This window comes from Hemicordylus capensis, chromosome 6 (assembly GCF_027244095.1).
Source record: "Hemicordylus capensis ecotype Gifberg chromosome 6, rHemCap1.1.pri, whole genome shotgun sequence".
In the NCBI taxonomy this organism is placed as follows: Eukaryota; Metazoa; Chordata; class Lepidosauria; order Squamata; family Cordylidae; genus Hemicordylus; species Hemicordylus capensis.
Genome location: NC_069662.1, coordinates 29,041,573 through 29,065,262, shown reverse-complemented (window position 1 = coordinate 29,065,262; position 23,690 = coordinate 29,041,573). Strand labels below are relative to the sequence as shown.

Here is a 23,690-nt window from a genome sequence, read left to right as displayed (position 1 = left end):
TACTAGGTCACCATTAACTAAACTTTTGGCTTTTGCACACACCTCCCAGGTGTTTTGACAACCATTTAACTAATTATTTTCCTTGACTGATTCATAGTGGAATGTTTATTTATTTTTTTCTTCAACGTTCTTCAGGTCACCATTTTATCTTTAAAGTTCACACCAGGCACCTTTTATAAATACCGAACTCTCCCACATCAGGCTTTTATTTGTTTGTTTGTATTATTATTAGAGTCTCTAAGCCTCCCCTTCTTGGGACTGACCCTCACCAGACCCTAGCTCCAACTGCTTCTTCCTACTGCCTCAATGGTTTCCTTGCTTTTTGACTGACAGCTGCTCTAAGCACATTGGTAGAGAAGTGCAGAGCATCTTCCCTTTAAATGCCTACTCATCAGAAGCAACTTGCTTAATAATAGGCATGAAGACCATATGTTAGGGATGTGCAAACTGGTTCGAATTCAAACCGGTTTGGCGGTTTGAATTCGGACCAAACAGGCATTGGGTTCGACCTGCTCTTTCAAATTAGAAGCAAATTGAACCTGGTTCAATTAGAACTGGTTCAAACTCATTTTAACTGGTTTGGACCTCCAAAGGTGGCTTTGGTGGTAGGCACCCATGGATGCCAACTACCACCCAGACCCCAAAGCAATCGGGCACTCCTAAGATTTTTTATGAATTTTTTGAAATTTTTTATTGCCCAATATTCCCTATGTGGAGTACCTAGGGGCACAAAGGTGGGGTGAGTAGTAAGCACCCAGGGGTGCCTACCACCCACCAAACCCCAAAGCAATTGGGTGCTCTTACTATTAATGGTGAATTTTAAAATTATTATTTTCCCCCATAGGGAATAATGGGGATGTTGGGTGGCCCTGAACCCCCCTTTGAGGGGTGGCAGGGAACCCCAAGGTGGGTCTGGGTGCACAGCAGGAATGGCCTCAAGCCATCCCAGGCACCCCCAGGTCCCTGGGATTTTTAGTTCTTAAGATAGTCTGTAGACTATTACTTCCCCTGCAAGGGAACACACTGTGCACTGATAACCTTAATTGCTTAATGACTGACCTGAGGTCAGCAATTAGGTCAGTGAAAGTCTTTCTGCAAAATCTGCAACATGCAAAATGGAAGGAAAATATAAATACCTTTAAAAATCCATATCTTAAGAACTAAAAATCCCAGGGACCTGGGGGTGCCTGGGATGGCTTGAGGCCATTCCTGCCATGCCACCAGACCCACTTTGGAGTGCCCTGCCACCCCAGAAGGGGGGGTTGGGGCTGCCCCACATCCCCATTATTCCCTATGAGTGTCCAACTGCTTTGGGGTTTGGGTGATAGTTGGCACCCATGGGTGCCTACCACCCAAGCCACTTTTGGAGGCTCAAACTAGTTTTAACTGATTCAAACCAGTTCAAACCTGGTTCGAATTCAAACCAAACCCGGGGTGGGGGTTTCCAAGCAAAATAAAAACCAAACCACCGCACCCTGGTTTAAACCCAGTTCAAATTTGAACTGAACTGGGCAAACCGGTTTTGTGCACACCCCTACCATATGTATGGCAGACTTTCCCCCACCCCCAATAAACTAGCAGGAAATGCTAATGTACTTTCAATGGAAAACCCATATTTACAAGATTGTGTACTCACCGATTTGCTTTTGAAGTTCTTCTACAAAATAAAAAATAAAGACATTATATATGTTGTGTGAATTTGTGTGTGTTTATGTATGTGTGTGTGTGTGTGTGTGTATATATATATATATATATATATATATATATATATATATATATATAGCAATTTTTAATATTTTTCCTCTGCATTTAGCAGGTATAATCAGTTGTTTCACAGGTTCCCAATAATTTTTCCTGCTATGTGGCCACCAGTTTCTATATAATGTATCATTTTCACAATAGAAAGATTATCTGGAGAACTTATCTACTAGGGGTGTGCAATTCGGATTTTCAGTGTTTTGATTTGGATCTGAACCGAAACATACCCAATTTGTTTTTGGGTCAGAATTTGACCCATCCAAATCACCCCAGATTCAATTTGGATCAGAATTAATCTGAATCTGAATCCGAATCAACTTGGATTTAAAAAATGGGTCCCAGGGACAAAAGTGTGGGATGAGGTTGTAGTGCCTAATGGAGGAGGCTAACACCCAAATTGCAGAGGGATTGGGCAAAGGGCTGGTTTTTGGTGATTTTTTGAATTTTAGTTTCTTTGGGGCAGATTTGAGGCATAAAGTGGAATCTGGGGCAGAAGAGTGGGGTGGGGTGGTAGTGCCTAATGGGTGGAGGCTACCACCCAAATTGCAGAGGGATTGGCCAAAGGGCTGATTTTTGTTCATGTGCCTTTAAGGTTTGCCCCCATAAGGTATAATGGAGATGTATCACTTCATGTCTGGGGGGAATGGGTGGCCTAGAGCAGTGTGGGGTTGGTGGTAGTGTCCAAGGGGGGCAAGGAAGCTACCAGAATTTTTTCAAAAGATTTGGGCAGAGGGCTGATTTGTTGAAGTTTACGCATCTCTTGAAGGTTTTTCTCCATAGGGAATCATGGAGGTTTCAGCAGCCTCATAACTGCACTTGAGGGATGCTGGGGTGGCCCCGAGTGAGTGGCGGTGTTGTGCACATAGGGTGCCAACCAACCCCATGGGTTTCTAACTTCTGTTGTTTCTGAGGTGTTCTGGGTGTAGATTCTCTGGTAGCAAATGAGAGTGGATGCATGGTACTGAGCCCTCCCACATCAGGTGGTTTTCATTCATTCATTCATTCATTCTTCTCTCCAGACCTTTTTATTGCGTAGATTAAAAGAAAATTAAAAACTACAAATAAAGAACAGACATTTTGACATAGAGACATCAACTTCAGGGTTCCATGTTCAGTTAATAAATAATATTTATTTATTATTAAAGTCTCTAAGCCTCCCCTTCTTGGGACCTACCCTCACCAGACCCTAGATCCAACTGCTTCCTCCAACTGCCTCAATGGTTTTTTTCTTTTTTGACTGAAAGCTGCTCAGAAAGGTTCCAAGCAAACCAACAGAAGTGCAGAGCATCTTCAACCCCTATTTGCATGATTGTGTACTTACCTATTTGCTTCTGATGTTCTACAAAATAAAAATAAAAGGAAAGGTAAATCAATCAATTAGAATCCTTTTAAAAGTGTAGAAAAAATCAGCAGCCGGTTGCTTAAAGTCTATCCAGATGCAAAACATTTTTTCATACTTCCTTCCCATGCTGATCATTGCTGCAACATACACAAGAATCACATCTCACAATTTTCTGAACATCTATTCTGAGAATTTTTTCACTTCTTCAAGAGAGGAAGAGAAAAATTCAGTGTTTTAGCTGAAGTGGGCTTTACAACTGATGTTATGATAAGGAGTCAAGAATCAGGAGATGGCAGTGTTTGTTCTGTCTATTTGTAATGTGAGTGTTGCTCATAGGGACACTCTGGAGACCTAATGGGTAAGAGGTCAAGGTAGAAAAGCATCTCTGCTAGTTAGGGATGTGCCCAGGACCAGTTAGGATAGTTTGGTTCGAATATGAACCAACCCAGCCCAGTCTGGTTCCTGTTCTAGTCAAATTATGTTATTGTAAAATGCCCAGAGGCGAAAGTACAAATTTGACAAACAAACAAACGGGGTCCAGTCCAGTTCAATCATTGGATCAGGGAACTGTTTGTAAATGGGAATCTGGTGAGGATTCCTCTTTATGAGCAAAGGGGAGGGGCTTCCCTAAAAATAAACGGAGTGAGAAGGGAGTCAGGGGATCTTACCCCAAGCTGTGGCAGTGTTGGCAGCATAGACAGTGTTGGGGACAGTGGTGGGGATGGCGGCGGGGCGGCAGTGGTTTCCCACAACCCCCAGCAGCCTCCCTAGGGCAGCCTGGGCTGGCTGCACATGTGAAGAGGCATGAACCTGGCTGCAGGAGGCCCAAATGGGTCCGTAGCCAGCCCAGGCTATCCTGGGGGAGGCTGGCAGGGGTTGAAGGGAGCCAGTGCCACCCTACCCCCACCTACACTGCTGCTGCTGTTCAGGGTAAGGTCCCCTTACACCCCTCTTGCCTGTGGTTAGCTTTAGGGAAGCCTTCCAGGCCCTTCGTTCATAAAGGGGAATCCTCATAGAATCCCCCTTTATTAGCAAGCCCTCAAATTGGTTTGAGTCAAAACAGTGTAATGAGACATGTACAAATGAACATAGTGCCAAGCTTTGAAGAGTGCCTTGCACAGATGCTGTTTGGGGTACTACATATTCTTGCTCTCACACTAAGTAAGTTGGCATGTGTAACATTTCCACCCCTAAATGAGTATTATGGTAGGATTCAACCCAGTTCATGGTCCATTGTCAAAGAAGCCTTATCCATCTACATGGATATTGAATGAGCTATCTTTGCAAACCTCAATAAAATACTGCACAAAAGAACCTCATTACCTGCAAGTGTTCCGTTCTGCATTGGAGGGAGTGGGTAGCAAAACCGCAGATAACGGGGCATTAGGGCAATGGGAATTGGGGGGTTAGGTCCCCTAAGCAATGAAAAAGGGGGCAAAAGGGTGGAAAGTAGGGGAAATGGGGGGAGCATCTTACGATGCTCTGTGGGTCCCTAGCTGTCTAGCAATGCTCCCCAAATGTCAAAATTTGCTCGGTTTTTCCACCAAAAAAAAAAAAATCACACACCCCTGTGTTTTTACCAAAAGGAGCAACAAAATGGCTCCCTTACTCAAAATGGCTCCCTTACTCAAAATGGACGGTGACAACGTCCTTAGAGGTCAGTTTTGCTCACCCCAACCTGTGGTTATGAAAGTCTTGACCCCCCTTTTTTGCTGGTTTTCTTTGCATATGCAAAGGTCAGGTGCCAATTACCCAACCATGGATACACCAAATTACAGATGGGTCCACAGATGCTGAGGTTTGCCTGTATTGCTAAAGTATTTAGAATAACTGATTTATTTTGGAAATCATCAATATTATCACCAATGAGAAAAAAGTGGATGGATAAGCAAACAAATACTTCCATTTGCAACCAATGGGTTGAGTTGGCTTTAATCCTGCCTATCATGTATCAAGAGTACCTTTAGGAACGAAAGGAAATATTTGGCCTAGATGGTTTTGAATGGTTTCCCTTGTTGACATCAGGAAATTCCGTGGGGAAATATTTGAAACAATCTTCATGTGACCATGGATCCCAGAAAAAATATCAGGGAAAATATTTCCTGAAACACAGAAATGACAAATAACATTATTCCCTACCTGAAGGATTAATCCCTTCTTGAAGACCTGGAGAGATCTGAGACATTTAGAGAGACCTGACAAGACAAGACAATATTCTGACACACATCACAGATGAAATTTAGGAGAAATCTCTGTTTCAGTTTTTCTGCATTTTGATATTTGAGGCTGAAGCTCAGCTCCCAAAGGATCTGCATATAGCCATTCAGATTTCCAGCAGAGAAAATATGAATTTGTGTCATAACCTTTGTGCATGGAGCTGAGTAGCAGGGATGGGTAACATCAGAATTACGAGATACAAATTACCGGGGACCAGTGGTCCCGAAGGAGTCCAGGGCGCGACTCTGTTGCATATATTTTTGTCTTGCCTCTTGCCGCCATCCCGCGCCCGCCCCGCGGCCGGTATGATCCCAAACCGCTGATCTTTAAAATAATTCTAGCCACCATGTGCATGGCCGGAGGTTGCGGGGTGAGCTGAGTACCCCCCCACACCATGGGCGGTGAGCAGAGTGGGAGTGGCTGCTGAGCCCGACCATCTCAGCGGCCCTTGAGAATTGCGTCCAGCACACCTGCACAGTTCTCAAGGGCCACTGGGCCAAAAGGTCAGTCTCAGTGGCAACTCCTGCTCCACCCACTGCCACTGCCATGGGTGTGTGTGCTCAGCTCACCCCCACCCCCCATCTGAGCACATGGTGGCTAGAATTATTTTACAGATTGGTGGTTTGGCCTCGTGATGGCAGCAGTGCGCGTGCATGGTGGCAGCAGGAGGCAAGACCAAAATATATGCAACATAGTCAGGCCCCGGACCTCCTTCCAGACCACCGGGCCCCAATAATTTGTACTGGCTCCCCCCCCATCAGCCCCAGTTCTTACAGGCAGCCAAGCCTAGGCTTGACTGCCCATGAGAACAGCCTCACATGAAGAAGTTTGTATCAGTTCTCAATAAACACTGCCACTTTTATTTTGTGCCCAGGCAATTAGAACTCCTTTTTATGAAGCTATCCATTCTTCTACTAAGTATCTGCTGCTAAGGTACTAGGAAAGCAGTTTTCCTCTATTTTTTATTTATTTATTTATTTTTAAAACGGCTTGGAAGAGTAAATGCATTAAAAAACAGCCCAGATTTAAAAAACAGCCCAAAGCTGCTATGGCACTGTCATGACTCCTACCAGAGCCAGAGGAGGTGGCAGGAGTTCACTGGATTTGAATCCTTATCTGTAAGGGATTCAAAGTAGGCTGCCACCATCCACTATATTTTGATGTGGGAAAACCCATTCTCCATATGAGATTCCTGGGGGGTAAAATGGCAAAACCTTCCCAAAAAGGGCTGAGCAGTCCTAGGCTTTCAAAGGCATGTGACTATAGCAGACCCAAAATGAAGAATAGCACACTTCACCTACAAGGATTTATTTTTAGATTAAAAGAAAAACAAGAGTATGCAATCGGAACAATTGTCTCTTCAGGCAACTTCAGAAACACAATAAAGGAAAATAACTTCCCGCTTGCGTCTAACTGAACTGATCCCTATCTTAATATTCTCAGGCATGGCACTTCCTGCTGTTTCCAGCCTCCCAATTCCCCAGCAGCTTCTCAGCCCACTGTGTTCACAAGAACAGACTAACCAACATGCCAAAGCTTCTGCGGGAGGGTGAGCCTTTCCTAAAAAGGAAAAAAAGCCCAGGAAATTCAAATCAAAGGGACCAATCCAGAGGACTGGGTGGGGATTTGTTGCTCAACCACCAGCCATTCCAGAAATAAAAAATGGGGAGCAAAAAGGGGTGGGCAGATTTCCTTTTATATGAAGGCAAAGGGCGGAATCTTCTTGGGCCTTCTCAGTTGCTGCCCCGAGATTATGGGATGCGCTCCCTGCTGAGTTACGATCCTCCCCATCTCTGGCTATTTTAAAAAAACATTTGAAAACCCTTTTTTTTAACCCAAGCTTTCTCAGGTTTTTAAATAAAAAAATACTGTTTAATTATATGGTTTTTAAATTATTGTATTGTTTTAACTTTATATGTGTTATATGTTGAACTGTTTTAACTTTTATATGTGTTTTAATGGTTGTTGGCTGCCTAGAGATGTAAGTTTGAGTGGGCTATAAATTTGATAAATAAAATAAATAATGAATAAATAAATAAATGAGGCCTGAAAAATGGTAGGGGCTTCAGTTCCTGAAGTTTTGGGAACTTTTTGCCATGAGACAAGCATTGTATAGCACTCAAGCCTGAGGAAGTGTCCAGTGTGCCTTAAAGAGTTGGTGATAGCAGCAGAAAAAGTTTTCATGGGATTAAAAGTGTTCCTGGCAAGGCTGGGTCCTGGATTTAACATGTGGCCTCTGAGTCATGGCACAAGTACATAGTCCTTAGCCGGCATCATAATGACCAATTTATAAAATGAGACTTAAAGATGACTAATATTCCATCTGCATGAATACTGTATGAGCTATCTTTGCATACCTTAATAAAATGCTGTGTAGCTAAATATTTAGAATAAAATTTATTTTGAAAATCATTATCACTATCATCATCAATGAGATAGAAGAGGACAGATAAGCAAATAAGTACTTCCATTTGTAACCAATTGATTAATTTGGCTCTAATCATGTCTACCATGTATTTAGAGTACCTTTAGATATGAAAGGAAATATTTGGCCTAGAGGGTTTTGAATGGTTTCCCTTGTTGACATCAAGAATTTCCAGGGGGGAATATTTGAAACAGTCTTTAAGTGACCACGGATCCTGGAAGAAATATCAGGAAGAATATTTCCTGAAACATAGAAATGACAAAGAACATTAATCCCTACTTGAAGACCTGGACAGATCTGAGACATTCAGAGAGACCTGGCAAGTCAAGACAATATCCTGACTCATATCACTGATTAAATTGAGGAGAAATCTCTTTTTCAGTTTTTCTGCATTTTGATGTTTGAGGCTGAAGCTCAGCTCCCAAAAGATCTGCATATAGCCATTCAGGTTTCCAGCAGAGAAAATATGAATTTGTGTCTTAACTTTTGTGCATGGAGCTGAGTGGCAGGGATGGGTAACATCAGAATTACGAGATACAAATTACCGGGGACCAGTGGTCCCGAAGGAGTCCAGGGCCCGACTCTGTTGCATATATTTTTGTCTTGCCTCTTGCCGCCATCCTGTGCCCGCCCCGCTGCCGCTATGATCCTAAGCCGCTGATCTTTAAAATAATTCTAGCCACCATGTGCATGGCCGGAGGTTGCGGGGTGAGCCGAGTACCCCCCCCATGGGCGGTGAGCAGAGTGGGAGTGGCTGCTGAGCCTGACCATCTCAGAGGCCCTTGAGAATTGCGTCCAACACACCTGCACAGTTCTCAAGGGCCACTGGGCCAAAAGGTCAGTCTCAGTGGCAACTCCTGCTCCACCCGCTGCCACTGCCATGGGTGTGTATGCTCAGCTCACCCCCACCCCCCCATCTGTGCACGTGGTGGCTAGAATTATTTTACAGATTGGTGGTTTGGCCTTGTGATGGCAGCAGTGCGTGTGCATGGTGGCGGCAGGAGGCAAGACCAAAATATATGCAACATAGTCAGGCCCCAGGCCCCCTTCCGGACCGCCAAGCCCCAGTAATTTGTACAGGCTTTCCCCCTGTTTCATCAGTCCCAATTCTTATAGGCAGCCAAGCCTGGGCTTGACTGCCCATGAGAACAGCCTCACATGAAGAAGTTTGTATCAATTCTCAATAAACACTGCCACTTTTATTTTGTGCCCCGGCAATTAGAACTCCTTTTTATGAAGCTATCCATTCTTCCACTAAGTATCTGCTGCTAAGGTACTAGGAAAGCAGTTTTCCTCTAATTTCTTTTTTGGAAAACTGGGCTTGGAAGAATAAATGCATTTAAAAACTGCCCAGATTTTTAAAAACAACCCAAAGCTGCTATGGCACTGTCATAACTCCTACCAGAGCCAGAGGAGATGGCAGGAGTTCACTGGATTTGAATCCTTATTTGTAAGGGGTTCACAGACTGCCACCATCCACTTTATTTAGCAGGGGGAAAGTAACTGGCTCTATCTACCCCTATAGATAGGGCCCTATGCCACCATCCCAATGCTACCATCCTCTTTATTTAGCAGGGGGAGAGTAGCTGACCCTTTCCACCCGCAGCACAGTACCGTCAGTGACTGTTGATGGTGTCTATCTTATGTTTCTTTTTAGATTGTGAGCCCTTTGGGGACAGGGATCCATCTTACTTACTTACTTACTTACTTACTTACTTATTTCTCTGTGTAAACCGCCCTGAGCCATTTTTGGAAGGGCGGTATAGAAATTGAATTATTATTTCTTGTTTACACAGTCAGACAGGTGTTATTGACCGGTTTGTTTTATCCAGATATCGAGTCCTTCCCAAGGACCTGGGATGCCAGAATTTTATTGTCAGTTGTTATAGATATCGTCGCAGAATATAGGCTGTTCCCAGTAAAGCTGCTTTTTGTAATTGGCTGATGGTGATTTCTGTGGCCCCTATGGTGTTGAGGTGCTCTTCAAGGTCTTTTGGAACTGCACCCAGGGCGCCAATTACCACTGGGATTATTTTGGTCTTTTTCTGTCACAGCCTTTCAATTTCAATTTGTAGATCTTTGTATTTGGTGATTTTTTCTATTTCTTTTTCTTCTATTCTGCTATCCCCTGGTATTGCTATGTTGATTATTTTGGCTTGTTTTTCTTTCTTCTCGACTACAGTGATATCTGGTGTATTGTGTGGCAGATGTTTGTCTCTTTGTAGTCGGAAGTCCCATAATATTTTTACATCTTCATTTTCTTCAACTTTTTCAATTTGATGGTCCCACCAATTTTTGGCTCCAGGTAGCTTGTATTTTTTGCAGATGTTCCAGTGTATCATCCCTGCTACCTTGTCATGCCTTTGTTTGTAGTCAGTCTGTGCGATCTTTTTACAACAGCTGATTAGGTGGTCCACTGTTTCATCTGCTTCTTTACAAAGGCGGCACTTGCTGTTTGTTGTTGACTTTTCTACATTTGCTCTTATTGCATTTGTTCTTAGTGCCTGTTCTTGTGCAGCCAGTATTAAACCCTCTGTTTCTTTCTTCAAGTTGCCATTCTTAAGCCATTGCCAGGTCTTGGTGATGTCTGATTTTCCACTTATATTGTGCAAATATAGACCATGCAGTGGCTTATTTTTTCCATTTTTCAGCTCGGTTCTTGATTTGTTCTTTCTTGAAGGCCTGCTTTGTTTCATTGGTGTTAAATAGTTTCGCATTATTGACCATTTGAAGTGCATCTTCTTCACTGTCCTTGATATATTCTTCAAGGCCTCTTTTCTCCTCCTCTACTGTTTGATGGACTTGCAGCATTCCTCTGCCACCTGAGCTGCGAGGGAGGTATAGTCTATCTACATCACTGCGGGGGTGCAGAGCATGATTGATGGTCATGATTTTCCTGGTCTTACGATCTAGCGTCTCTAGCTCTGCCTGGGTCCAGTCTATTATTCCTGCAGTGTATCTGATAACAGGTATAGCCCAGGTGTTTATGGCTTGTATGGTGTTCCCACCATTGAGTTTAGACTTGAGGATTTTTCTAACTCTCCTGATGTATTCACTTCCAGTTTTTCTTTTAACTTCAGTGTGTGCAATGTTATCAGCCTGGAGAATGCCCAAGTATTTGTAATGTTCTTTCTCTTCCAGATTCTTGATCTTGCTTCCATTGGGCAGTTCTATTCCTTCTGTTTTTCTTATTTTCCCTCTGTTCATTATTAATGCAGCACACTTGTCTAGTCCAAACTCCATTGCTATATCGCTACTGAATATACGGACAGTGCTTAGCAGTGATTCGATTTCTGACTGGGACTTTCCATACAACTTCAGATCGTCCATGTACAGCAGATGGTTGATTTTACTGGATGTTTTAGATGTTTGGTATCCGAGGCCTGTTTTGTTTAGTATTTGTGAAAGTGGGGTCATGGCGATTACAAACAACAGAGGGGATAGTGAGTCCCCTTGGAAAATGCCTCTTCTAATGCTAACCTGTCCAAGTGTCTCGCCATTGATTGTTAACTGTGTACTCCACATGCTCATTGCTTTTTTAAAATAAATATCTGAATGTTTTTGCTGACACCAGTTGTTTCTAAACATTTTAGTATCCATGTGTGAGGCAATGAATCAAAGGCTTTCTTGTAGTCAATCCATGCAACACTTAGATTGGTTTTTCTTGTCTTGCAATTTTCTAAAATCATTTTGTCAATCAGCAGCTGGTCTTTTGTGCCTCTGGTGTCCGGGCAATTTCCTTTCTGTTCAACAGGAAGCTGTTTGTTAGTTAATAAGTGTTGCATCACTTCATCTGCTATTATTCCATTTAATAATTCGAACATGGTTGGCAGGCAGGTTATTGGTCTATAATTACTTGGAACTGCACCTTTTGCTGGGTCTTTCATGATGAGATGAGTTTTCCAAGTTGTCAGCCATTGTTCAATATCACCTCCTTGCAAAATGTGATTGAACTGTTTTGATAGTTGTTTATGAAGGCTTGTTAGGTGTTTAAGCCAAAAGCCATGCAGTTCATCGTTGCCTGGCGCAATCCAATTTTTAATTTTCTTTGCTCTTTCACTTCTTAATTCTGGTGTTATTATTAGATCTTGCATTTGTTGGTTACATTTTTTGACCTCTTTCATCCAGCCTGCTTTTTTATTATAATCTATTGAATTGTCGCATAATTTCCCCCAGAATTGTACTGTTTCTTCTTTATTTGGTGTTTCTACGTTTCTTGCAGTTTCTCCTTCTATGCTTTGGTAGAAATGTCTCTGATTTGACTGGAATTGGAGATTCTGCCTGTGTTGTGTAGTTCTGGCTTCATATCTGCTAATCTTCTTTGACACAGCTGTTATTTGCTGCTTTATTATTTCCAGGACTTCTCTAATTTTCCTTGAATCTAGGTGGTATTTTTGGATCAGATACTGTTTGGTGTTTTCATTCTTCAGCTTCTTGTCTTTCATATCTTTCAATTTACTAGCATCTGATCTAAGCCTGGAAATTTTATTTTCTAATCTAATCTTCCATTTAGATGATGAACTGCTTTCTTTCTTTACAGGTCTACTGATCTTATATCCGAGCTCTTGTGTTGTTATTGTTGCTGCACTGTACATTAGTTGGTTTGTTTCTTGCAAATTCTTGGTTGTTATCTCTGCAAGTGCAGCATTGACATCTTTTAATGCCTGAGCGAGTAGTTTTTTGGCAACTGTTTTTAGAGGTGGAAGTTGAACCCTGATGGTTGTTTGGTTCATGTGCTCAGTTATTTTTTGCTTTAGTTCTTGTTGCTTTTCTGTTAAACGGCATTTGGGTTTTTGAGGTGAAGGCAAAGGGGAGGTTGCCTGATTTTGATTTTGAAACAGTTCAGTAACAGTGGCATCCTCGATTTCCAACACCTCCTCCACCTGCCCCTGAGCAACTTCTTCACTTGGTGGTAATTCTTCTTCCATGTCTTGAGCCTGTGTTGCTCTTTGCAGTTCTTCCAGCTCAACTCCTGTGAATACTTTATTTCTTATTATGTATCTTCTATGGTCTGCTAGACTTTGTTCTGTTATTTCTGTATCTGGATGCTTCTCTTTCCAAATTTGGTACATTCTTTTTAAATAACCTCTTCTAGTTGGACTAGACTTGTAATAGCAGATCATTATTTCCTTGTTGGCATTTTTCGTATATTTTTTTTTGGATAAGCAACATTTCTTCCAGTAACTTTGCTGTCTTCAGCCCTGGTTGCTCAACTGAAGATCCTGAGTCCTGTTGCCCACTTGCCACCAGATGTCCAGGGACTATAGCACCTGGCACGGTCCTTGTTGACCCGGGCGACGACCGATCTGGTATAGATTTATTAAAGTTACGTCTCACCATATTGTTGATGGGAGAGGCACTCTTTGTCTGGCTCCTCTGGTGAGACCTGTCCAGTATGGTTGGACCTCTGGCATAGCTCTCACCTTCCTCAGAGCACACAACCACGCCAAGGTAGTGCCTCACTGGGGGAAATTATTATTATTGTTGTTGTTGTTGTATGTACCTTCAGTTTGTAGTGAGTTTCACCACTGGTAATGTAGGTTTTTCACACTGCAGCATTACAAGTGAACACTTCGACTGAGATAAAACCAGAGTTGAGGGAGGAAGCTCCTCCCTCACTCCTGCTGTGATTGACTGCCGGGGCTATCCTTCAACCAAGTAGGAAACCCCAAAAGCTACTTTCCCCTCCCTCTGGCAGTCTCCCTGACTGTTGTTTGGGTCTGGACTTATACTTCCAAACCCCGACAAGGAGTGTCCCATGGGGGGAGTGGCAGTTGGAACCATGGGGCCGTTGGACCAGGAGCTCCATGTTACATGCAAATGGTGCCATAGTTTGAGGTTGAGGAAATGGGAGGAGTAGGCTAAACCTATACCAGCTCCATGCAGGCAGGGAGGACAACATGACTTTGTATGCACCACTTCAATAATATGCAAGAGGGCACATGGAAGGCAGGTTTTTTTTGTCTTGCTTTCTTTATATGATGGGTCCTTTTTGTTGGAGTCAAAAGGCCTAGAGGAATATGCAAAATACTGTAAACCCCAAAACTCTGATGCTCAGTTCTATTTTACAGAAATCTCATAGTTTTGGAGATTCTCAAACCTGCCCCCCCCCAAATGGGCACAAAGGTAGGATTCAATCCAGCTCATGGCCCATTGTCATAGAAACCTTATCCACCTGCATGAATATTGTATGAGCTATCTTTCATACCTTAATAAAATGCTGAATAGCTAAATATTTAGAATAAAAATTATTTTGAAAATCATTATCAGTATCATCATCAATGAGATAGAAGCGGACAGATAAGCAAATAAGTACTTCCATTTGTAACCAATTGATTAATTTGGCTCTAATCATGTCTACCATGTATTTAGAATACCTTTAAATATGAAAGGAAATATTTCGCCTGGACGGTTTTGAATGGTTTCCATTTTGGACATCATGAATTTCCAGGGGGAAATATCTGAAACAGTCTTCATGCGACCACGGATCCCAGAACAAATATCAGGAAGAATATATCCTGAAATAGAGAAATGACAAAGATCATGCATCCCTACTTTAAGACACCTGGAGAGATCTGAGACATTCAGAGAGACCTGGTAAGACAAGACATCTTGACTCGCATCACTGATGAAATTAAATGGAAAGTTCTGTTTCAGTTTTTCTGCATTTTGATGTTTGATGCTGTATCTTTCCCTCCTGCAGAGAAAAGATGATTTTGTCTCTCCACCTGTGTGCATGAAGCTGACTGGCAGGGATGGGTTAACATCAAAATTACCTGACTGAGGAATCCTTTACTGTCTCAGTGCCCCAAACTGGAGGCACCTTTTTGAGTAGGAATTATCTTATATTTGACAGCTGTAGAACTGTAATATTCCAACATATCATCTTTTGTAGGGGCTGTCAGCCCCTTTGGTAGAGGGAATGTTTTTTGTTTCAGTTCTTTATCTGTGTAAACTGCTTTTGGGACAGTTTTGTTGAAAAGCAGTGTATAAATATTCTAAATCATTACAATAATTCATTTCCTTTCATTCATAATCCACCACTTCTGGAGCTGCACAGTGATCTAACCATCAGTAGTCACAGATTTACTGCTCTAAACTCTTTTCATATACCCCACAAATTTCTAAATATCCTAGATATAACTTGTTCAGGTTGGATTTCTCAGATACAAGCTCTAAGCATTAACTTCTTTTTCATAGTCTGTAGATCTGTTCATACGTATTGGCAGCAGCCCATCAGAGTCTTGAGAAACTATTTCCCTAAGCTTGCTACTTGGGTTCTTTTGAGTGGAAATAATAGGGAATGAATCTGGGACTTTCTGATTGGAAGATGTGTATTCTACCACTGCATTGGACAGGGTTAGACTGAAAAGCAATTATTTTTGAAACCCCACCTAGAATAGTAGTAGGCCATCCTAGAAATGTAGCAGGCCATCCTTGTGAAGAAGACTGGTTATGATGCTGAATTGCATGTTCCTTTAAATCCATTGCTTCTTGTGTCTTTTCAGCAATTTCTGATCTGTAATACAAGTGACAGTAGCAACAAATGTAATTATGAGCAAAACACTATCTGTCACATTCAAAATGAACCTAATAAACCACAACCACCTATCTTATTTAGCAAAACATCTGCTCTGCTCTGCTCAACTGCAGCTATCCCCTTTCTTCTCAACTACTCAGAGGGGTCAAGAAAATATGAAACCCTCACAATCATTTAATTCTTGCCTCCCAAATGTGTTTCATCTGCTTGTAGCTGTTTGCCTTCACCACCCCCACCCCCAACACCCACCTTCTTGTCACTTCCTACTGCTGAGATTTACCTTGGGAACAGGGACTTGTCCTTTTTCTTTTCTGGTTATGTTACTTCATAAACCACCATGTACACTGATGATGCTGGCACGGCATAATAGCAAGAGCAAACCCATGGCATCTGAGCTTCTTCAGTCTCTTACTGATTTTCGGTAAGACTGAGCTTTGTAATTCTTTCCAATGTTCTTAGTTTTGAAAAACCAATTGCAGATATTCCAATCATTTGAACTACAATTCAAAAGTTAAGATGACCATTTTATAACCTGTTTGTGCACATGGTGGCCCAGGGAGATGCAGGGGAGGCCAGTGGGGGGGAGACACCCACCCACAACTACAGCAGCACCCCACAAGGCCACCGTAGCCCCTGGCAGCAGTAAGTCAAACTTTTTCAAAACAAAATTTAATGTCACTCACATCCCCGAACTGGGCATGAACCAGTTTGAATTCGAACCAAACTGGGACCCCCATTCGAGGGGGCAAACCCAAACATGCCTGATCAGGTTCAAATCTGGTTCAGCTTCAAACAGAACCAGGCAAACTGGTTGTGTGCTCATCCCTACTGCAGAGGCAGTGGCGGGCACGGGTTGTAGTGGCAGTGACACTTTGCTGCCTGCCGCTTGAAAATGTCTGCAAAGAGAGGAGAGACCCACAGCTCTAGTTCTGCACGTGGGCCCCTTCAGAGGTTGTTATGCTCCTGCTGACCACAGTCATGTTGCTAAGGGCTCTTCAACACCTGGAAGTAGCCCTAGTTAGAGCCATGTTCAGGAGTGATCCTAATTGTGGACATGGTACACAAGAATCAGGAGTGACTCTAGTTTAAGATAATAAAAGAGTCACAAAGAATCTTATAAAGGGAGTGAGGATTTTGCTACACATTAAATAGTTATATGGTAAATTAATGGTGTTAGTTTAACTACCTTCTTAATGAAGTTGAATGTGCCTGTTGTGACATGAAGCAAATTTCCTACAACTTTCTTCAAGTGAGAAGACATGAACAACTTTTTTCTAGTACCCATGATAGTCAGGTCCCATAACTTGTCTCCTACCTGCATTGCTTCACTGGCTTCTGTGGCTTATTCTGAAGTGCTGGAGTGAGTGAAGGAGGCCTCTTTAAATAATGGAGGTCTTTAAAAATAATTAATACAAGTTAGAGGGCCATATTATACTATGACTGGATTGTCTGACACTTTACTGTAAAGTTCCAGTCCCAAGTGGGACAAACATTTGGGGTAAAATCTGCTACCTGTCACTCTTGACAAGAATGCTCTAGCAAACCCAGTCCCATTTTGATGCATTTTGTAACCCCACCCCCACATTTTCCATGAGTAAAGTATTTGTCTGAGAAGACAGACATTGTACTCAGAAAGAAATTCTCCCTTTTATCATGAATACTGGGGAAACATCATTCCTTATCACAGGGAGACTCTGTCCCCAAGTACAGTACTTGCCTCCTTAGAGAAAAACTTTACACATGGACTACATGGGTGTAAGGTTAAAGAACATGATGACATGGGGCCTGCCAACACACTCTCATGGATATTGGACCCAAGTACAGCATTCACAGTCAGGATCATGCTTGATCAGGGCTTAAAGGTTAGGAACATATTGTGAAATTTATTGACACTACAAATGGACAGGCAAAATGATATAGTTTACACCAACCCTTTTGGACCCTTCTCATTCTCCTCCTCTCTGCCCCCACAACCCAGACCTCTCTCTTCATCTCTCCCAACATATTGCCTCTTCACTAGGGATGTGTGGCTCTATTCAGGTACAAAACAATTTGTACACAAATCTACCAGTTTTGGGCGATTTGTAGACAAAACAAATCGCCCCGTGCTAGCTGGCCAGATTCAGGTCCAAAACAAATCTCCCAGATTTCAGACCTGAAAAATTTGTAGATTCAGACCTCCATTTTGTGGTGTTCTCGCTTGCTGTCTCTATTTTGTTTCAGGAATTTTCTTTTAAAAATCCCGCCCTCCTAAGCTTCAGATTGGTGACTTACAGTGTGCAATGATTGGCTGATGATAACCCCTGGTTCCAGATTGGCTCATTTCCATTCAAATCTTGTGTTGCCAAGGGTGACTGACCCCACATTGGCTAGGTGAAGCGTCAAAGAAGAGACAAGCGGCAGGGAGTTTGAAGGAGGGATTGTCAAATATACTTAAGGAGGCAGGCAGCCACCATTCAACCTTTCTACCTCATGGGAGAAGAGAGAGCGAGAGCCAGAGAAACTTTGCTTTGCCTTTCCTACCTGTTGCCTGGAGTGGATTCTCTGCTTTTTGTTCCTGCTTTCCTGATTGAGGAAAAGAGAAGAGAATTTTTTTTTACCCCCTTCCTACTGCTGGGAGAATCACTGCTTGTGCCTGCTGTCTGTGAGAATCGATTTGGGTACAAAATGATTTGTACCCGAATCTACCTGTTTTGAGACATTTGTGGACAAAACAAATCACCCCTGTGTGAGCTGGCCAGATTCAGACCCAAAACAAATCAGGGGTGATTCAATTTGGGTACAAATCAAATTGAAAAAATCGATTCATGCACACCACTACCCTTCACCATGGCACACAAAGCGAACCATGGAAAAATTTCTCTAGCACTCCAATCTTCCCAGAAAGTATGGGTTTTCCCCATCTTCCTCACCTGTTCTTCCTCACAGCCCCTTCTCCATGATCTCTTGTCCCTTTCTAGCCTGATGGTGGTTGCAGTTGCAGCAGCTTCTCTAGTTCCTAGTCTCCTGTTCTCCTTGCCTTTTGAAAGGGCAACATGTGGGGAACTGAACAGCCAGAAGTGTGGACCCCTTTTTAAAAGGTAGGGGAAACTGGAGATTTGCAGTAGAAGAGCAGGCAGGGCTAAATGGGGCCTGGTGAGGTGGTTGGGGTGCCACCTCTGCCATCAGCCCTTCCAATATGCTACCTGAAGTTAATGCCTTATGATGTTGGATTGGTGGGCTGGTTGTAGCAAGAAAATTAAAGTGGCACTCACAGCTCGCAAAGTGTCACTTCAATATTTATGGATTTACATCAACCTTCAATTTGGTTCCAGCTGCAATCAATTAAAAGAACAGGTCTTGAAATATAATGCCCCAAATGGTCTGGAACCAAGATAGCTGAAAAGGTTTTCTTCCATATCAGTTTTACAATATGATGTGCTAATGAGGGGGGATGTTGCTCTGGTTGCCTCATTTATCAGAAATTTGGCAGGATGCAACCAAAGACTCTGGCTGACATACAGAGCAGGGAACCATTGGTCCAGTGAGAAAAGCAACCTAACAGTGTTTCCAGACTAACAGCACCATCCCATTGAGGAAGGGGCAATTATTAATGACTTCCTCTTCCCCAGGACACCCTCTGTGCCATCCAAAAATATCTGATGGCTGCTCAGCCACTTCCTGAAGAAAGGGAGGTCATCATACATTGCCCCTTCCCTGCTGTACTGCTGCAGTTAATCTGGAAGTGCTGTTAGTCTGCTCTTCTCACTGCACAGATGTTCCCTGACTCTACATGTCAGCCACTGGCTTCTCCCCCCCAGTCATTATGCCCAGATTTTGGAACTTCCTCTGCAGGTACAAAAGAACATAAGAAAAGCCCTGTCGTATCAGGCCCGTCCTATCTATTCCTGCATCCCATTTACTGCAGTGGCCCACCTGATCCCTCTGATGCATCCTAGTCAAGCATCCTGTTTCCTATAGTGGCCCACCAGATGCCTCTGAGAAGCCCACAGGCAAGGGGTGAGGACATGCTCCCTCTCCTGCTGTTGCTCCCCTGCAACCAATATTTAGAGGCATCTTGCCTCTGAGGCTGGAGGTGGCCTCAGGCTACTACTCTGGCTACTACTCTATAGCCCTCGGAGTAGTAGCCATTGATGTATCTGTCCTCCATGAATTTGTCCAAGCCCCCTTTTAAGACATCCAGGCTAGTGGCCATCACCACATCTGTGGCCAAGAATTCTATAGATTAATTATGTGCTGTCTGAAAAAGTACTTCCTAAAAGTACTTGGTCCTAAACTTTGTTGCCTTCAGTTTAATGGTTCTAATATTGTAAGAGAGGTAGAGAAATTTCTCTCTGTCCTCTCTACTCCATGCATTATTCTATACAACTCTGTAGTGTCTCCCCGTAGTCAAATCTTTTCCAGACTAAAATGCCTTCTTAAGAGATGGTGACCAGAACTGTACACAGTACTCCAGATGTGGCCATACTATACTAGAGATTAATATAAGAGCATTGTAGTATTAGCATTTTTATTTTCTATCCCCTACCTAATGATCCCTAGCATGGAAACGGCATTTTTCACAGCTGCCACACACTAAGTTGACACTTTCAATGAGCTCTCCACCATGACCCCAAGATCTCTCTCCTGGTCCATCACTGACAGTTTAGAGCCTATCAAAGTATATCTGAAGCTGAGCTTTTTGCCCCAATATGCATCACTTTACATTTGCTTACATTGAATCTCATTTGCCATTTTGTCGCTTGCTCACCCAGTTCGGAAAGATCCTTTTGGAGCTCCTCCCAATCTGTTTTGGATTTCACTACCTGAAAGAGTTTAGTGTTATCTACAAATTTGGCTACTTCGCTGCTTACCCCATCTTCTAGATCATTTATGAATAAATTTAAAAGCTATGTTCCCAGTACCATCTGGAGGACCCCACTTCTTACTTCTGTACATTGTGAAAACTCTCAGAAGCTTTAGAAGCATTTAATCCAGTATAAGCAAGCGTGGCTGCTTGATTTTTTGAATTGTTCTGTGTCCCACAGTGATACTGAGGCTGTTCTCACGACCAGCCTAACCCAGGCTAGGGCAGCCCAGCCTTGGTTTAGCTGGTTGTGTGAAGCGTCGGGATCTTTGTAGATCCTGGCACTTCTGCACAGCCTGACCCCTTTACTAAACTGTTAGCCAAGTTTAAGCTGTTAGCTGGTGTGAGTGCATTCTTTACCCGGCTGCTGGATATTGTGTGTCTCCTCAAGCTGCATGCAGCCCAAGGAGACACAGAGATGGGGGGATCTCCCAATGCACTGCGCACAGTGCATTGTGGGATACATGGTGGCTGGAACAGGTTCTAGCCACATATCACTCCATACTCCCCCCTGGAGCACTGCTCATCTGGGCATGTGGGAGGCATGCTGAAGACCCAGGGCTTGGTTGCCTGGGGAAAGATGAGTTAAAAGCAGCCTTCCTCTGGACCCTGCCCACCCACTCTCCACAATCATGATTATCACCTCAATATTTCACACTCCCACTATAGCCAGGTAACCTGGAAAGTCAGCTAAGCACTCTGCATGGCCTAAAGCAATATGAACACAAAGCTTTCTAAAGGTAAACTACAGACACAGAGCATGCTGATGCTATGTTTCACAGAGAAGTAAGAAATGGAAATTTGCTACCATTAGTCAGCCACAGTATGCAATGGGGGACACAGACAGGGAGATATTTTAAACGACTCTGCAAAACAACCTAACTCAGCCTTAGGCAAGTTGAAAATTTACACTGGACCAGAAGAACTTCAGCCTCTTCAGGTCAGGTCAGGTTTCTAGTTGCAGCATTGCAGCTAGGGGAACAGAGAAACTTTAAAGCAAGTGAGCTTCGAGGTAGGGAGTTCTCTTGCATCCAAATCGGGGGTGGGTGGTTAGATGCTCTCTCTTGCCCCCCCCACCACAAATGGACTCTCATAACACTCTCACCCCATTTCCCATTTTACAGGGACAGTGTCTCTCTTTCCCCCCTTTGATCTCCCCTTGGATTTTCAAACTTGGCTGGCCGATCAGTCAACAGTGGAGTAAAACTATTCAAACTTCAGGGGACAGAGAGGGAGGGACAGAGAACACACATGAGGATTCTTGGAAGCCAATGGGCTGCCTGCTTGCAATAAAAAAGGCAGCTCCTGAAGCAAGAAAGTAAAGCAGTGATTGGATGAGATGTAGTTTGGTTTCGGAAATGTATTTTAAAAAAACAGAATACCTGAGCAAATGTATTTTAGACACAAAATATTTCTGAGAAGTATTATAGATACAAAATACAAAAGTATTGAAAATACGTATTTTAAATACATGTAGTTTAGATATTGCCCATCTCTGCCTGCACGGCACTCCAAAACTCACTCCCTAGCATTGAGTGAGTTCAAGTGCCGTACCATGCCCACTTGCATGGCCAGGCAAGCATGCAAAGAGTGTGGCCAGGCAAGGGACCAGGGCTGTGACAGTTCCTGAATTTCTACAGAAAAAGCCCTGTCTGGTACAGAGCCTGATCATAGAGACAGGTACATTTGCACTGCTCCTTTTTAAATAAATGTTCCAGCAGTAAGCCATTTTTTTAGATATTGGTGGGCTTTCCTCAGCCTCTTAATACTCTTCACCCTAGATCTTGTAAGCAATTGGCTTGAAAATCTACACAACCTCTCTAGTTCTGAAGAATTTTCAGATCTGAACATCTAGAGATCATCTATGAACTAAATTAAATTTCACACAAATATTTCTGAACAACCCCTTGCAAGCTGGACCACAGCATACCATGTCATATGGGATTTACTTAAGCTTACCTCACTTTTTTCAATATGGTAGTATAATCAATGTGATATGATAATATCATAACCCCCCCCCCTTTAGAAAATACCTTTTCCAGTAACTGTGATGGTGTAGAGAGTGTTCAGCCTCAGACTACCAAAAAGCAAACCACAGGTGATAGTTAATATGTTGATCTGGAATAGAATGGAGATTGGAAAGCAAATTAAGCCAACTACTGAACCTTGACACCAAAAATGAAAGAGGACAAGTTACATATTAACTGTCAGAGTTCTTTGCCCCACAACTATGGAATTTTTCTCACCTGGGAGATACAACAGGCTCTTCCTGTCCCTATTTTTAGGCATTTATTGGTTACTTTCCCTCTCTCTTCCAGGGCCTTTTGATCCTGTTTTACAAGGACTGTGTAATATTGGATCTTGGTGCATGCTGGTCCAGGACAAAGTCAGAGCACACACTGGTTGTGCCATGCTGCATGCTGCCTGATCAGTGCACATTGCTGCCTGCTGTATCAGGCAGCATGTGCTGTGTCCAGCTTTTCTGCCACTGTGTTTCGATGGCATTCTGGTCTCCCTTCCAACAGCCAACTGATTGGCTTTTGAGAAAGCTGGAAAACACAGTGGGAATAGCACACAGCAATGACATACGGAGGCTGGCAAAACAGTGCATGACTAGAAGGTAAAGAGTGTGTGTGGAAGCAGAGGGTTTTGCTCTGGTCCCTAGAGAGCCCAAGAGAAGTTGCCCAGTTGCATCACTGCCAGGTTTGCCCCCCACCAACCCCGGGAAGAGCTGGTGAAGGGGTAAGGCAGCGGTTTGACATTCACCTGCAGTGACATAGGTCAACAATCCATCGCTGTTGATTCTGGAAAGGCAGTAAAGGTAAAGTGTGCTGTCAAGTCAATTTTGATTCCTGGCACCCACAGAGCCCTGTGGTTTTCTTTGGTAGAATACAGGAGGGATTTATCATTGCCTCCTTGTGCAGTATGAGATGATGCCTTTCAGCATCTTCCTATATCACTGCTGTCCAATACAATGCCAGCAGGAATTTGAACCAGCAACCTTCTGCTTATTAGTCAAGCATTTCCCTGCTGTGCCAGGCAGTGGATGATATGAATTCGAGTCTGGTGGCAGTTTGGAGTTGGCAGAGATAGAACAAGCTAAAAATTAAACCAAACCAGACAAGATCAAAATAATGATTGGATGGGGGTTCTGATGATACTGATTTAGATATTTAACCTGATCTGGATAGGGTTGAAGTAACAGGTTTGCAATTTGGAAGTACTTCTAACACACAGAAAACACACCGCTCATCCCCAAAAATCCTCCTCCAGCCCTGGGTGATGGTGGTTTCTGTGACAGAAGGCGAAGCATTGGCCAGAAATCTGTGATGCTCTCCCAGAAGTATTTAATTAGGTATCCCTAGAAAACTGTTAAGCAAAACTCCTCTGCAAAACTTCATTCAACAATGGCTGCTCTTCTTCATGAACAATATAGTCGCAGAAGATAAACTGTGTTTAAACAGTTTATCTTCCCTTGCTATACAGAAAGCTTCTTATTGAAAGCAAATTTAATTAAAATGTATGTTTGTGATTTGGTGCAAAAAGGTCTGTAGCTTTCCCT

At 43.0% G+C, this 23,690-nt stretch overlaps 1 protein-coding gene across 8 annotated transcripts in view; it reads right to left on the bottom strand.

Moving 5' to 3' along the window:
- Positions 1 to 23,690, bottom strand: part of LOC128330183 (butyrophilin subfamily 1 member A1-like) — a 36,331-nt gene that overhangs the window by 8,429 nt on the left and 4,212 nt on the right. The window contains exons 1-9 of one of the 8 annotated variants that reach the window (XM_053262624.1): positions 22,162 to 22,224; positions 17,806 to 17,847; positions 15,563 to 15,779; positions 15,137 to 15,261; positions 14,120 to 14,260; positions 7,844 to 7,984; positions 5,062 to 5,202; positions 3,080 to 3,097; positions 1,637 to 1,657 (exon numbers count right to left, since the gene is read on the bottom strand). In XM_053262624.1, the coding sequence (XP_053118599.1) occupies positions 1,637 to 1,657; positions 3,080 to 3,097; positions 5,062 to 5,202; positions 7,844 to 7,984; positions 14,120 to 14,260; positions 15,137 to 15,230 (556 nt within the window). In that variant the 5' untranslated portion in view covers positions 15,231 to 15,261; positions 15,563 to 15,779; positions 17,806 to 17,847; positions 22,162 to 22,224. Of the gene's footprint in view, positions 1 to 1,636; positions 1,658 to 3,079; positions 3,098 to 5,061; positions 5,203 to 7,843; positions 7,985 to 14,119; positions 14,261 to 15,136; positions 15,262 to 15,562; positions 15,780 to 16,597; positions 16,690 to 17,556; positions 17,664 to 17,805; positions 17,848 to 19,997; positions 20,098 to 22,161; positions 22,254 to 23,690 lie in introns of those variants that run through there. The other 7 variants (XM_053262630.1, XM_053262623.1, XM_053262625.1 and 4 more) reach the window with 7 other exon arrangements.